We start from the raw sequence: 14,309 nt of genomic DNA on the forward strand, positions 1-14,309 counted from the left end.
ATTTTATTGTTTTGTTGTTAAATAAACTTCTTGAGACAGTTGAACAGCATCAGATCCGTGTGTATGATCAGATGATGTGAAGTGTTCGGATCACTGAAAGCACTTTTATGTAGAAGTTTTATAATAAACGATCAGCTTTAAAACACGGAAACGTTTAAACGCCAGAGCGTGTGCGCATGCGCAGAGCCGCTCAGTAGCACATTTCGACGGTTAGCACCACTCGGCAGAACACCGGGTCCTTTCTCTTCGCAGTCGCAGAAGCTCTGACGTCGCACAGGGCGCTGTGGTTCCACGTGAGTTGGGCAGCGTGTGTGATGAACTGCTCCGGTTGATTGTAGACAGCCTCTCCGACCGATCGGCTTCATTTCCCTATGGTTTAAACGGTGAATATAGATTAGTGCATTCATATGACATTATATACGTGTGTGTGTGTGTGTGTGTGTGTGTGTGTGTGTGTGTGTGTGTGTGTGTTGCATGATCAGTAGTTCTCTGCTTGTTGCTCTGCCCCCTGCTGTGCCGCAGAGCCTCTAATCGGTACCTGTGTTCTGCTGCAGCTTCTGGACAGCAGCATGGCGACGGTTCGGAAGAAGGTCGATAATCGAATTCGCGTCCAGATCGAAAATGGAGTCGCTCTCCATCATCGCACGATGTTCGTGGTTGTGGGGGATCACGGTAGAGACCAGGTAGGTCCCTTAAACCTTCACCCTTCTGTAAAAATAACCCCCTGCCTGGCACATTCTAGTGTTCAGCTCAGTGCCCCTGACCCAGCACCTTCAGAGTTGAAGGTGGGGTGTAAAATCTCCAGAACCAGGGTCTCGAACCACTGCTGTGAACCATTAGAGGTTTCTGTTGGATCCTGGTGGTGACCAGTAGTTACTAATGGCACAGACCCATTTCCACTGCCCCATTAGCTTGGGGTTCCGGTCCGGTGTTACTTGCTACAGAACTGAGTCTCTAGGGTGGGCTCAGGTAAGTGTCTGTCCAGTTTCTGAGATGTGAGACAGATCTTGATCCAAATGGGTCGGTGGTCTTTTTTCCAGAGTTGAAGGTAATTGGGTGAGGTCAGTGGTCACAGTCACAGACTTGGACTTTCCCTTGTATGTTAAATGGATTGTGTTCTGAAGGTTGAAGCGTTCTCACTGCGGCTGCTCCTCTCACCTTCTGGCGAATGAGTGTCAGGTTTAGGAATGTCAGCGCTGATCTGAACATCACTACCTCCACCGTTTCTACAGCTCTTCCTGCCCCTTTTGTAAAACTTCTACGCCGCTCTTGTTCTCTGGTACTCTGCAGGTTGTTATTCTGCATCATATGCTCTCCAAAGCTACGGTGCGAGCACGGCCATCAGTCCTCTGGTGCTATAAGAAGGAGCTCGGCTTTAGCAGGTATGATTCATGAAGATTTCTCAGCGTCCTTCTGATTTTGATCTCCTTGTGGAGAAGGCAGGCTTTCGTGGCCCTCTGCTCAAAACTGATTCCGTTTGCAGTAATCGTAAGAAGAGGATGCGGCAGCTGCAAAAAAAGATCAAAACAGGCACTCTGAACCTGAAGCAGGACGACCCCTTCGAGCTGTTCATTGCTGCCACCAACATCCGCTACTGCTACTACAGCGAAACCCACAAAATCCTCGGCAACACCTACGGCATGTGTGTCCTACAGGTTTGTCATATTATCTGACTTCTGTTTGTAATCAAACCCTCTGACATTGGATTGATGTTAGTGTGTGTGTGTGTGTGTGTGTGTGTAATATATATATATATATATATATATATATGTTTTATCTTAAAGGACTTTGAGGCCCTGACTCCCAATCTCCTGGCTCGGACTATTGAGACCGTGGAAGGTGGAGGCATTGTGGTGATTTTGCTGAGGACCATGAACTCACTGAAGCAGCTTTATACAATGACGATGGTAAATGGCTGATTGGTTGGTCTGTGTTTGTGTTTTCACTCTTGCCCCGAATACACAGGTTCACACCCAGGGCCGATTTTTGGTTCAATTGGGAGGAAGGCTTATTTTCACTTGTTTGTTTTTACACAGATATCTATACAAATCGTGTATCGATCGCACACTTTCAAATGTCACTTATGAGCGCTATTTGTTAAATAAGAAAAAAGTAAAGTAAAAAGGATAAAAAAGTAAATTTATCCAAATTTTTGTAACTGAGTGTCCTGCTATCCCTTTCTGCTGTTACACTGGGAATTTCCCCACTGCGGGACTAATAAAGGACTATCTTATCTTATAGTAAATCCATGTTCATCTTATTATCTTCTACAGCTGTTTTCGAGCACGGAAGCGGCCCAGAGCACCGATCTCCGGGCCGCTTCCGTGCTCGAAAACAGCTGTCAAATTTAACCAAATGCACCAAACCCGTGGAGCAAGCGGTCCTGGTCCGGACAAAAAGTGTAGTATGCTAACGACCCAAGAGTCTGATTGTGATTCTGTGATGTTCGTCAGGATGTCCATTCACGCTACCGGACTGAGGCTCATCAGGATGTTGTCGGGCGGTTTAATGAAAGGTGTGTAAAATCATGTTTCAAGTCAAGTCAAGTCAAGTGGGTTTATTGTCATTTCAACTACATACAGAGAACACAGTGAAACGAAACAACGTTCCTCCAGGACCATGGTGCAACATAGACAGTGCATACAAGACACAAGTGCAACACAAACAAACAAGTGCGGACAGACAACACAACACAGTACAGACAGAGGATAATAAATAATGACTGTAGTGTGCAAGTTGTGCAATGTGCGATAAATAGAGTCCAGTGAGGTAGTAAAGTTATTAGTGCAAATGCTTGTGCAAAAAATGCTTCCCATGTTATCTGGGGTAAATGGTTGGAGAGAGAGAGAGAGAGAGAGAGAGAGAGAGAGAGAGTGAGAGAGTGTGTGTGTGTGTGTGTGTGTGTGTGTGTGTGTGTGTGTGCGTGTACCAGAAAGATATCAGTTCAGAAGTTGAGTTGTGTTGAGGAGTCTGATGGCTTGGGGGAAGAAGCTGTTGCAGAGTCTGGTCGTGTTGGACCGGATGCTGTGGTACCTTCTTCCTGATGGCAGGAGGGAGAACAGTCTGTGTGAAGGGTGGGTGGAGTCATCCACAATGCTGGTTGCTTTGCGGATGCAGCGGGTGGTGTAAATGTCCATGACGGAGGGGAGAGAGACTCCGATGATCCTCTCAGCTGTCCTCACAATGCGTTGGAGGGACTTGCGGTCAGAGGCTGTGCAGGTCCCAAACCAGGCAGTGATGCAGCTGCTTAGGATGCTTCTATGGTTCCCCTATAGAAGAGGGTGAGGATGGGTTAGGAAGTTGGTCTTTTCTGAGGCGTATCTGGTCAGTCATGTTACCTAAAAGGCTCAGCTGAGCGAAAGCAGAAGACTTTAATATTAATCCACTGTTGCTTTTTTTATTAAATTAATTAATTAATTAATTAATTTTTTTTATTAATAAATCCTCCCAGGTTTATCTTGTCTCTGTCCTCCTGTAAGACCTGTGTGGTTATCGATGACCAGCTCAATGTTCTGCCAATCTCCAAGCACATCGCAAACATCAAACCTGTTCCACCTAAAAACCAGGTATGTTTTGTCCAGAATTCTGTGTTTGTTTACGTGGATGGCTGTTCTCCATGACCTGTGTCTCTTCCTACAGGAGGATGGTCAATCGCCACGGGAACAGGAGCTGAAAGACCTTAAGGAATCCCTGCAGGACACTCAACCAGTGGGTGTTCTAGTAGACTGCTGCAAAACCATGGACCAGGTATACCCCAAAGAACTGGAACTGTTCTATAAGAGTCTGTAAGAGGCTGTGAATATGAACATTGGGTCTGAGTAGTGTTCTCTTGACAGCAGACCTTGTTCCCATTGGATGGGTAGGATCTGTGTGTCTGATGTTTAAAAGAAGAGGAGAAAGATGCTGTTATTAATGAAGTTGTCTGATTTCCAGGCAAAAGCTGTGCTAAAGTTCATTGAGGCAATATCGGAAAAGACTCTGCGAAGCACTGTAGCCCTCACTGCCGCCAGAGGCCGGGGCAAGTCTGCAGCGCTGGGACTGGCTGTAGCTGGAGCTGTTGCCTTTGGGTGTGTGATATTCTGTACGGTGTAGCAGCTTACGGCGTCTTTTACACTCGTTTGATTAAAACTGCTTATTAAACTACATGATATATATTGCAGGTATTCCAACATCTTTGTTACGTCCCCCAGTCCAGACAATCTGCACACGTTGTTTGAGTTCATATTCAAAGGTTTTGACGCCCTACAGTATCAGGTAATACTTCACACCATGTGTCTTTCTGAGCCAGTCCTCACATAAGAAGTGTATAGCTTACAGTGTACAGCGTAGATCCCGTGTTAAAGGCATTAGTCCTGTAACATCTGTGATTTTTCTCCTGCAGTCCAGCAGCTTGGATTAAGTATGAAAAGATGGTTTTGATGGAGGTGTAGAATGTCTCTTGTAGTGGTGCTACACTAGTCTCGAAAGACTTTCTGCTTTAAGGGCTAAGACAAATGCCTGCAGATGATATCTCTTAGAGATTGGGGACGTTTAACTGCTAGGAAGCCAATTATTCCATCTGCATTTACTAACCTCTGTCTCAGAGTACTGTACTGAACTGTACTACAGAGTTACTGTGTTACAACAGGGATTCCCAAAGGTTACCTGGCATGTTTGCATAATGCTGTGTGTCTACTGCAGTGAAAGACCACTGATGGACCAAACCACAAAGAGTATTAAAACACACTGACTAATAATGTACACAATGTACACACTGACTAATAAAAACACAATGACTAATAATGTAAAGAACTGCACGTTAGATTTATGTCAGAATGGATGGACTGTTAAGAGAGTTTAATCCGCAGTGTTTTTTGGTGTTTATTTTTTTCCTGGCAGGAACATCTGGATTATGAAATTATCCAGTCTTTAAACCCTGAGTTCAATAAAGCTGTGGTCAGAGTCAACATATTCAAGGAACATCGACAGACCATTCAGGTACACATCTTGCCTCTCTTCTGATGGGATTGTTTATACAGTGCAGAGAAGCGTCTGTGTGTAAGTAGGTCAGAAGTTTACCTTTGAGAGATACGGAATTTGCAGCGAATGTAGAAGCTGCACATGGACTGGATTTTCCAGACTGGTTCTGTAGTTCTTGTGGGGAGTTAGTGTAGCAGCAGTCTGGGCCTGGATGGTTTTTAAGCTGATTTTTTTTAGGTAAAGGCGCTTCTTTTATATTCCTGCTAGTGATCATGATTGACTACGGCTGGTTGCTCCTCTGTCCACTTAAATAATAAAATGGATAGCTCTGATTTGTTTGACGGCCCAATGGGAAAGTCTTTGCAGGTTTAAATCAGGAAGATCTTTTTTAGGGTTAGGGTTTCTAAACAACTGCCGGTTCCAAGATCATCAGTTTAAACAGCTGGAGGTCAGTGTGAGTTTGTGGGGCTTGTAGCCACTTTGCCATGGTCAAGAACCAGAATATCATCCGTGCAGAAACATCCTGGGTCAGAAACATCAAGACCCACCCTGGCACAGGCCTCTAATGAACTGTAAGCTTTTGGAAAAATCATATTGAAAATATGTGGACTGTTTTTAGAAGTTTTGTCACTTTGTGACAGATATCAACCTCTGCCGGTTCAACCACGCAGAGTGATCAAATACCCACCGGACTTCTGCCTCGAGCTTTTTGAGGGCTATCAGAAATGTCTAGTTAAGGTGCAACTTCCTAAGAGACATTTAACATTGTTAGGTGTGCTGTTTGCATACTTCTGACTCTGGATGTATAATTTTGACTAGGGCTGGGTAATATGGTGAAATAGTATTTTTACGATATTTAAAGACTTTTTTTGGCGATACTCTGTATTTATCGCGATACATCAAATAAATCACAGACTAAACACATCAGTAGCAGCAGATTCTTATAAACTACTATTCAGATCCTCTCCTGTACTGAATACAGTGGTTTATACTCATCCTCTGCTGCTCTTCATCTAATTAAACCAGTCTAATCACACTTAGTAGTGAAGGCTGCAGCTGATCAGTGTTTATTAAGCACGAACAGTCTCCACCATATGATCAGAAGGGTTATTGTATCACCATAACAACATTTATCATATACTGCCTGGCTCTAATTTGGACCCTGTGCTGAATTCAGAAAAGTGCTGTTCAGAGAAATGCTTAAAAACACTTTGTTGACCAGGTTAATGATGAGTTTATGTAAACCTCTGACCACAGCTGTGGGTTGTCACTTGTGCTGTTGGTGCCTTGGCCTAATACTGACCTGAGCTATGACCTACAGTACATCCATCCTGCTGATGCTGTGAAGTTGGGTCAGGCAGAGTTGGTGGTCATTGATGAAGCGGCTGCTATTCCATTGCCCCTGGTGAAGAAACTGCTTGGGCCTTACCTTGTGTTCATGGCTTCTACAATCAATGGGTCAGTATACCAAGTTTCATGTTTGCAGTTGTGCAGCTACAGACGGCTGTGTGTAGAGGCTGGTGTTTAGTCCGGCTTTGTCATTTTGAAGAAAACCTGATTGAAGGAATATTTTGAGTATATCGTCACTGTCAAACAAAAAAACTCAGCCCCATTTTTGTTGTTTTTCATGTTTTGACAAAAAGTGAATCTGACAGCTTTATATTGAATGGACCAATAGAAATCCTCCAAAATGATCTGGAATAAAACCATTTTACATCGTCTTCCACTGAACGTTTCTTCCTCCTCTTGTGAAGTTGCTGTTTTGGAGATGTAAGGTTTAGCCCGACAGTGACAGTATATAGAAATGTAAATAGTGTGTGTGTGTGTGAGTGTGTGTAATGGTAATACTTTGAAATGTATGAAAAAAAAGATCTGTTTCATTTTTGCTGATCTTTTTATTCAGTGGTAAACAGTGGCAGTGAATATCATATGCAAGGCGTGTGCTGTTCATCTTTGTGCAGGTATGAGGGGACAGGACGTTCACTTTCACTTAAGTTGATTCAGCAGCTCAGGCAGCAAAGCTCCGACAGCCAGCAGAGTCTCTCAGCTGAGAACAGAACCACCAGCACAGCCAGATTGGCAGCAGGTACCTGAAACTGCAGCTGTATTAGCTGAACTGTCCCAGTGTCTCATTTCCCTGTCCTATAAAGATAAACCAGAAAAGACAAAAAACTTCAGAAAGATCAGAATAGGCTCGTAAAAGTTTTTTTTTTTTCTTTTATTTATTTGAATTATGTTAGAGGTCCTCTAGAATGATGCCAACCTGGGCATGATTGAATAGAATAGAATATCTTTCTTATTCCACTCTGCAGTTCAGTTATTAATAAACAGTGTCATTTTGGTCTCTTCTATTAATTGCTATAATTATCTGTTTTAATTATAATCTCAAAGTAGTTATGCTGTTATGTTCTGCATACTGTGAAACATGATTGTTCTGGCTGTTACACAAAATAATCTGATTATAGTATTTAACAGCAGGAAAAGTGAGAGTTTCTGCATCAGTTCCTAATAAGATGTGATCTGATCGTAAGTCCCAATGACTGACAAGAATATCTTACTAATAACACACAGCTGTACAGGTCATGTGTTTTATTGAGCACCAACCTTTGCATTAAACGTTGGGTGGTTTGTAGCCTTTTCCAGATTCGTGCAGCTCTTAAACGCGTCTTCTGAAAGTTATTTGTATCGAGGCAGGGTTCACGCTAAACAGTCTTCTTAAGAGGAACCGTCAGAGTTTGTGTGCCTTTATTTAATTTCCTCTCCTTCATTGAAACACCTCTTGCCAATTAGCTATTGGGGTCAGTGCAGAAATCCAGGTAATTCCAAAGGCTTTATTTAGGTTTTCCTGCAACTGAAAAGCATAAACGACTGATTCCTTGTTCTGTGAATCAGAGTCTGAAATTGGTGCCAATTGCGTTGCAAAGTGAAAGTGCATTTAAAGTCCAGTTAAATTTGACTGATTTGTAAACCCTTCTCTGCAGCACGCTCCCTCCATGAGGTGTCCCTCAACGAGTCCATCCGATACGCTCCAGGAGACCCTGTAGAAAAGTGGCTGAACGAACTTTTGTGTCTGGACTGTCTGAGTGTGCCTCACATCATCTCCGGCTGTCCCCTGCCTGAAACCTGTGACCTGTATCCTACAGAGTTCGGAGTTCACAGCTATCGGAGCAATGCTGGTCCTCCACTGATTTCTTAGAGCAGCTCTCTTTCTGGGGCAGAGTTTCAACTTTAAGTTGTGTGTGTGTGTAAGAGTGTGTGTGAGTGTGTGTGAGTTTTCCTGCTTAGATGCACGACTGCCTAACTGCAGCATTGTGTTATTTTGACAGTTTTGACGGATTGGAAGACGTGCAGGTGTCTCTGTGATTAGCTGTTCCTTCAGTGCATCAGTTTGTTCTTCCTTAGCCTCTAATTTCAGGTACTACGTCAACAGAGACACTTTATTCTGTTACCACAAAGCCTCTGAGGCCTTCCTCCAGCGTCTTATGGCCCTCTACGTAGCGTCTCACTATAAGGTGAGTGTCTCCACTCTGACTCCACAGTCTGTCTCTACATAGGGTCTTATTAAATGTGCATTCACTGTAGATTTCTTTATACAGAACTCCCCCAATGACCTGCAGCTGCTCTCAGATGCTCCAGCTCATCACCTCTTCTGTCTGTTGCCTCCTGTTTCACCAACACATAACTCTTTGCCGGAGGTCTTGGCAGTTGTGCAGGTATACAGGTTACTCTTGCTTTGGGAAAAATAAAAATAATTCTTCAGTTGTTCTAAATCAAGTCATGTGGAATGAAAGCGATTTGACTGTTAAATCTTAGTCTTTAACTAACGGATGCTTTTTAAGATCATTAAAGTAAGCTGCTCTATGGATTAGTATTGCACCTAAGATGTTCTTCCCAGAAATGTTGGAATTCTGGTTCTTGATGAGACAATTGTTATGCAATTCCTGCTGATTTATCAGGAGCACTTTCACGCTGCAGATCTCCTGGTCCACCACATCTCAAAGGTGTTCTATTAGAAACAGATCTAGGGTTAGGGTTAACCCTAACCCTAACCCTAAGACCACTAAAGAACGCTGACCTCATTGGGTAATCTATGGTAAACAACAATACTCCTTGTTTGTTTGATTGATGTTAACGGCCCAAAGTGTGCAAAGAGAACTTTTCCCCGCTCTATAACTCCAAAATCACAGAGATCATATCGTTTCTTCTTCCTTTAAAGGTGTGTCTAGAGGGAGAGATTTCACGTCAATCCATCCTCAGTAGCTTGTCCAGAGGGAAGAAGGCATCCGGGGACCTTATCCCATGGACTGTGTCGGAGCAGGTGTTGTAGAATGTTAACTTCATCATCAGTCATTGTTCGACGTTTCATTTTTTATTTAAATTGTCGAGAAATGGCCGTGCTTCAGGTGTGTGTGTGTGTGTGTGTGTGTGTGTGTGTGTGTGTGTGTGTGTGTGTGTGTGTGTGTGTGTGTGTGTGTGTGTGTTTGTGTGTTCGTTCGTTCAGTTTCAAGATGCAGAGTTTGGCAGCCTCTCTGGGGGAAGGGTGGTCCGTATTGCCGTGAACCCAGACTATCAGGGGGTGAGCTGTGCCATCTAGTTTGACTTCAGCTATTGAAGCCTTTATAATGTAACTGTGAGAAAAGTAAATTCCAGTCCCTAAAGATAACTGGGTTCTGAACATCATCCAGTTGTGTTCCGTTTTTGTTTAAACAGGTTCTCTCTATTACAGACATGGTTCTTTAGGGAATCAAAAGTTACACCTTTATTGTAAATGGTCATTTTATTGACTATAAAACTGTTTGCCATTTTCATCTGAGTAAAATAGACTAAAATGAATTATGATAAATAGACTTTAATGTAATGCAAAAACTGTTAAATAATGATGAACAGAATTTGGTCTGGATTAACTTCTTGTTTCTTTACCAGATGGGTTATGGGAGCCGTGCTCTGCAGCTGCTGCAGCTCTACTATAAGGGACAGTTTCCTGTACTGGATGAGCAGGAACAGCCGACTGCCAGCGCCATCAACTCTGTTAGCAGCGAGGTGACGTTCACACAGACCCTGCACTGAGGAACACTTGCTCCTTTAATGATTTGGGTGAAAGTCTAATATAAGAGTCTGCAAGAAAAGAGCCGTTGCCGACCGGCTGTATTGCCAAAAGTATTCGCTCGCCTGCCTTCACACACGTATGAGCTTGAGTGACCTCCCATTCTTAATCCATAGGGTTTAATATGATTTATTTATTTATGTTTATGGGAATTTCTGACCGTTCTTCCAGAAGCACATTTGTGAGGTCAGACCCTGATGTTGGACGAGAAGGCCTGGCTCGCAGTCTCCGTCCTAATTCATCCCAAAGCTGTTCTATCAGGTTGAGGTCAGGAATCTGTGCAGGCCAGTCAAGTTCTACACCAAACTTGCTCATCCATCTCTTTATGGACCTTGCTTTTGTGCACTGGAGCGCAGTCATGTTGGAACAGGAAGGGGCCGTCCCCAAACTGTTCCCTGCAAAGCTGGGAGTATGAAACTGACCAAAATCTCCTGGTCTGCTGAAGCATTAAGAGTTCCTTTCACTGGAATTAAGGGGCCGAACCCAACTTCTGAAAAACAGCCCCACGCTATGATCCCCCCCCACCAAACTTTACTCTCGGCACAATGCAGTCAGCCAAGTACCATTCTCCTGGCCACCGGCAAACCCAGACTCGTCTATCAGATTGCCAGATGGAGAAGCGTGATTGGTCAAGAGTCCAGTGGCGGTAGTGATCGACTCTGCAGAAAGCTGGCGACCTCTGTGCACAATGAGCCTCAGCATCCGCTGTTCCCGCTCTGTCATTTTACGTGGCCGACCACGTGACTGAGTTGCTGCCGTTCCCAATCGCCTCCACTGTGTTATAATAGCACTGACAGCTGATATTTAGTAGTGAGGAAATTTCATGACTGGACTTGTTGCACACGTGGCGCCCGATCACTGAGTTCACTGAGCTCGTGAGAGAGACCCATTCTTTCACAAATGAGGCAGTCAGCATGCCTAGGTTTTATATTCCTTTGGCCATGGAATTGATTGGAACACCTGAATTTGAGGATTTTAATGGATGAGTGAATTGGTGATATGGTGTGAGTTAGCTAGCAGGCTAAAGACAACAGCACAGATAGTGTTTCAGCTAGACCTGAGTGTTCTCAACTCGACTAGAACAAATCTTGTTTTGACTGTTCCTGTAGTTTGTGATCTGTCTGGTCGGTTTGAGGTTTTTCAGCCTGATGATGGCCTCCTTCACTTGCATCGCCACGATTTTCACATAAACCTTTACTAAATGTGAAGTCAGTAGTTTGTATGAGCCTGTAAATATGGAGGGTGATACTTGATCGCTTCATTTCAAATCCATTGAGGTGATGTACAGGAGATAAATTACTGGTCTGACATCTTGTGATCTCTCCCTCTCTTTCTCCTTCCTACATTAGGCTGTCAGCCTCTTGGAAGAGGTTGTGTCTCCTCGGACGGATCTGCCGCCTCTCTTGTTGAAGCTGAATGAGAGGAGAGCCGAGCGGCTGGACTACTTGGGAGTGTCGTATGGTCTCACGCCACAGCTGCTCAAGTAAATGCAATTGCAGGCACTCACACACACACATTACAGAAACAGATTGTCAGTAATGCCCTGCAACCTTTTGCTGAATTTCTCTTTTCTTCATCTGCAGGTTTTGGAAGAAAGCTGGCTTTGTTCCAGTTTATTTAAGACAAACTCCAGTAAGGATGAAGAGCTTTGTTTTTGTTTTATGAAATTTAGAATTAGTCCTGATCTTAGACTTCATTGATTCCATTGTGTGAACCTGTGTTGTAACTCTCAGAATGACCTGACGGGGGAGCACTCCTGTGTAATGTTAAAGGAGCTAAACACTGAGGACACAGCGGGACCGTGGCTGCCGGCCTTCTGGAAAGGTGAGTGTGTTCACTGCACAGACTGCTTTATTCCATCTGTGTCCGACACAAATGGTGAATATGGTGTTGTCTTATTAGCATATTAACCAATGCTAACACACATGCTAATTAAAGCTAGCATTATCACTTCCAAAGAATTCTGCATCAAATTCTTGCACTTAAGAGGTCATGAACTAACGTTTAGTGACTTTAGAACTCCATAAAGTAGATATTTCAGCAGCAGTGGTACGGGGCCGTGAAGGGTGGTGGTGGGGGAGCCTGGTGGTCGTACAGGTGGGTGGCAGCTGATCTGACGCAGGTAGAGGGGACTGTAAAAAAAGTACATCTCCAGCATCTCAGTATATTACAATTCCCTGTGTCTGTGAACCCCTGGACCTACAACCTTTATCTAAGGGGGAACATTAATTTACCAAAAGCTAAACTAAACAGATGGGTTTCAGCCTTTATAAGAAAAGGCTCTGAACTTTGGGAATGAGTAAGATGCACCATGTAGGGCTTTGTATGTTGAGAATGAGAAGAAGCAGCAAAAAGTTTGATGTAAATGAGCCTCTAATAGAAGGCAGTTTTATAGCCTAAGGTCTTAATCTGTCTGCCAAATCACCCTCCATAATCTTCTCACCCTATACTCTCCTTCCCGATTTCCACGTTAGACTGGTCCGAAAGTAGGTCCTGCCTTGGATTATGGCAAAGGTGCCCAACTCCTGTCCTACAGATCTAGGACTATGAAAAGCATCTTTCCAGCATATCAGACTAATGTTCATCTTTTGAAGAATGATTTAGGAAAGAAGCACATCTAAAAAGAATTTCTTTCTTAAGACTTTTGTGAATCCGGACCCAGCTGTGTTGGATTAGAGTCAAATTAGAGCTAAACTCTACAGGACAGAACAGATCCAGGAGGGGAGGAGAAGAGCCAGCAGGGACAGACAGCATTAACCAGATGGTTTATGCTAGGTGGTCAGTTGTTACCCACATTTTGATGTTTTTGAGGTCTCATTAAGGAACTTGCATAATTGGGTCTAAGAACAGGATGCAGCATCTGAAAAGCAGCTCTGAGGACTCTTCTTTTCCGCAGATTTCCGTCGGCGTTTTCTCTCTCTCCTCTCGTACCAGTTCAGCAGCTTTAGTTCTACTTCAGCCCTGAACATCCTACAGAACAAGAACATCAAGGACGACAGCCCAGCACGTATGAATCTGTATCTCTTAATTCAGCCCTTTTCTGGTGTTTCAGAGAACCAGGATAACTGTGTTTTATTCTGATCACAGCACTCAGCAGCATGGAGTTAGCTGCCCAGTTCACCCCGTACGATCTGAAGCGTTTGGAAATGTACTCCAGGAACATGGTCGACTATCATCTCATCATGGACATGGTCCCTGCTGTCGCCCGAATGTTCTTCCTCAAACAGCTGGGCGAGATCTCACTTTCTGCTGCTCAGTCTGTAAGTGTGAAGGTGGTAAATCCAGGTCCAGAAAGAAAAATTCCACCCTGCCTGATTTCCAACTGCCTGAATGGCTCTGCTGCAGCCAAGGGTGGATTGTGACTTTGGATCTGGATTTGTCGCCTTTTGGAAGTGTGTGCTTGCTTTGAAGGTTTTTTTTCTTAGAGGTGTCTGAGTTTTGCTCTAAGTTTATATTGCTCACCCCTCTTCCAGGCTCTGCTCTTGGGTATTGGGCTGCAGCACAAGACTGTAGATGACCTGGAAAAGGAAATTGAGCTTCCCAGCTCTCAGCTCATGGGCCTTTTCAACCGCCTCATTCGTAAGGTGGTACAGGTGAGGTCATTAACGATGGTACCATAGACAAGTTATGACTGAACAGAAAGTGGCTATACTTATGCTTAAAGCTTGTGAAGGTTTAGGGCTGTATTTTTATCCAGGGAGACTTCCCTGAGACTTCCCCAGTTGCTAATTATACACCTGTTTGGATGAGCTTTACAAACTATAGTGTGGAGAAGTGGTATAGAGCAAATCACAGGCAAAGTTGTTATAATTAGTCAGTTTTGATTATTACCTTTAATCAGTGTCTATTGTTTTGTAAAATAAATGTTGCTAATGACCTACTGATTTAAAAACCACCCAAACACGCAAGATGGTCCTCTACCAGACCGTTTCAGAGCATTTTTTTTGTTGTTGTTTTCTTAAATGTGTATTTATACAATTTTAAATATGTTCATACTTTTTTTTCTGTCGGGATCAGATTACTATTCAGGCTTAAAACTGAGCATTGCAAAATTGTATTGTTTAATTTTTTTTTTACTTTTTTATGGTAGTTCTTAAACACTCTACAAGAAAAAGAAGTTGAGGCACAGATGGTTGCAGTCAAAGACATTAACCTGGAGCCAACTGTTCGCCCACTGCACGAAGATCTGGTAATGTTCTTTTATGGAAAAGCTGCTCTGAAAGCAAAAATCCACCCCAGGATTTTG

At 43.5% G+C, this 14,309-nt stretch overlaps 1 protein-coding gene across 1 annotated transcript in view; it reads left to right on the plus strand.

Moving 5' to 3' along the window:
• The first annotated feature begins 266 nt into the window (after positions 1 to 266).
• nat10 (N-acetyltransferase 10) overlaps positions 267 to 14,309 on the plus strand; it is a 15,097-nt gene continuing 1,054 nt past the window's right edge. The window contains exons 1-26 of the mRNA XM_072695408.1: positions 267 to 383; positions 555 to 683; positions 1,291 to 1,382; positions 1,484 to 1,655; positions 1,785 to 1,907; positions 2,454 to 2,515; positions 3,452 to 3,566; positions 3,640 to 3,747; positions 3,934 to 4,067; positions 4,161 to 4,254; positions 4,879 to 4,977; positions 6,281 to 6,417; positions 6,921 to 7,045; positions 7,941 to 8,091; positions 8,375 to 8,471; positions 8,556 to 8,672; positions 9,176 to 9,277; positions 9,461 to 9,535; positions 9,883 to 9,999; positions 11,413 to 11,546; positions 11,647 to 11,695; positions 11,797 to 11,887; positions 12,960 to 13,070; positions 13,151 to 13,323; positions 13,537 to 13,656; positions 14,154 to 14,252. Of these exons, the coding sequence (XP_072551509.1) occupies positions 570 to 683; positions 1,291 to 1,382; positions 1,484 to 1,655; positions 1,785 to 1,907; positions 2,454 to 2,515; positions 3,452 to 3,566; positions 3,640 to 3,747; positions 3,934 to 4,067; positions 4,161 to 4,254; positions 4,879 to 4,977; positions 6,281 to 6,417; positions 6,921 to 7,045; positions 7,941 to 8,091; positions 8,375 to 8,471; positions 8,556 to 8,672; positions 9,176 to 9,277; positions 9,461 to 9,535; positions 9,883 to 9,999; positions 11,413 to 11,546; positions 11,647 to 11,695; positions 11,797 to 11,887; positions 12,960 to 13,070; positions 13,151 to 13,323; positions 13,537 to 13,656; positions 14,154 to 14,252 (2,811 nt within the window). The 5' untranslated portion in view covers positions 267 to 383; positions 555 to 569. The remainder of the gene's footprint in view (positions 384 to 554; positions 684 to 1,290; positions 1,383 to 1,483; positions 1,656 to 1,784; positions 1,908 to 2,453; positions 2,516 to 3,451; positions 3,567 to 3,639; positions 3,748 to 3,933; positions 4,068 to 4,160; positions 4,255 to 4,878; positions 4,978 to 6,280; positions 6,418 to 6,920; positions 7,046 to 7,940; positions 8,092 to 8,374; positions 8,472 to 8,555; positions 8,673 to 9,175; positions 9,278 to 9,460; positions 9,536 to 9,882; positions 10,000 to 11,412; positions 11,547 to 11,646; positions 11,696 to 11,796; positions 11,888 to 12,959; positions 13,071 to 13,150; positions 13,324 to 13,536; positions 13,657 to 14,153; positions 14,253 to 14,309) is intronic.

Source organism: Salminus brasiliensis, chromosome 13, assembly GCF_030463535.1.
Source record: "Salminus brasiliensis chromosome 13, fSalBra1.hap2, whole genome shotgun sequence".
Classification (NCBI taxonomy): domain Eukaryota; kingdom Metazoa; phylum Chordata; class Actinopteri; order Characiformes; family Bryconidae; genus Salminus; species Salminus brasiliensis.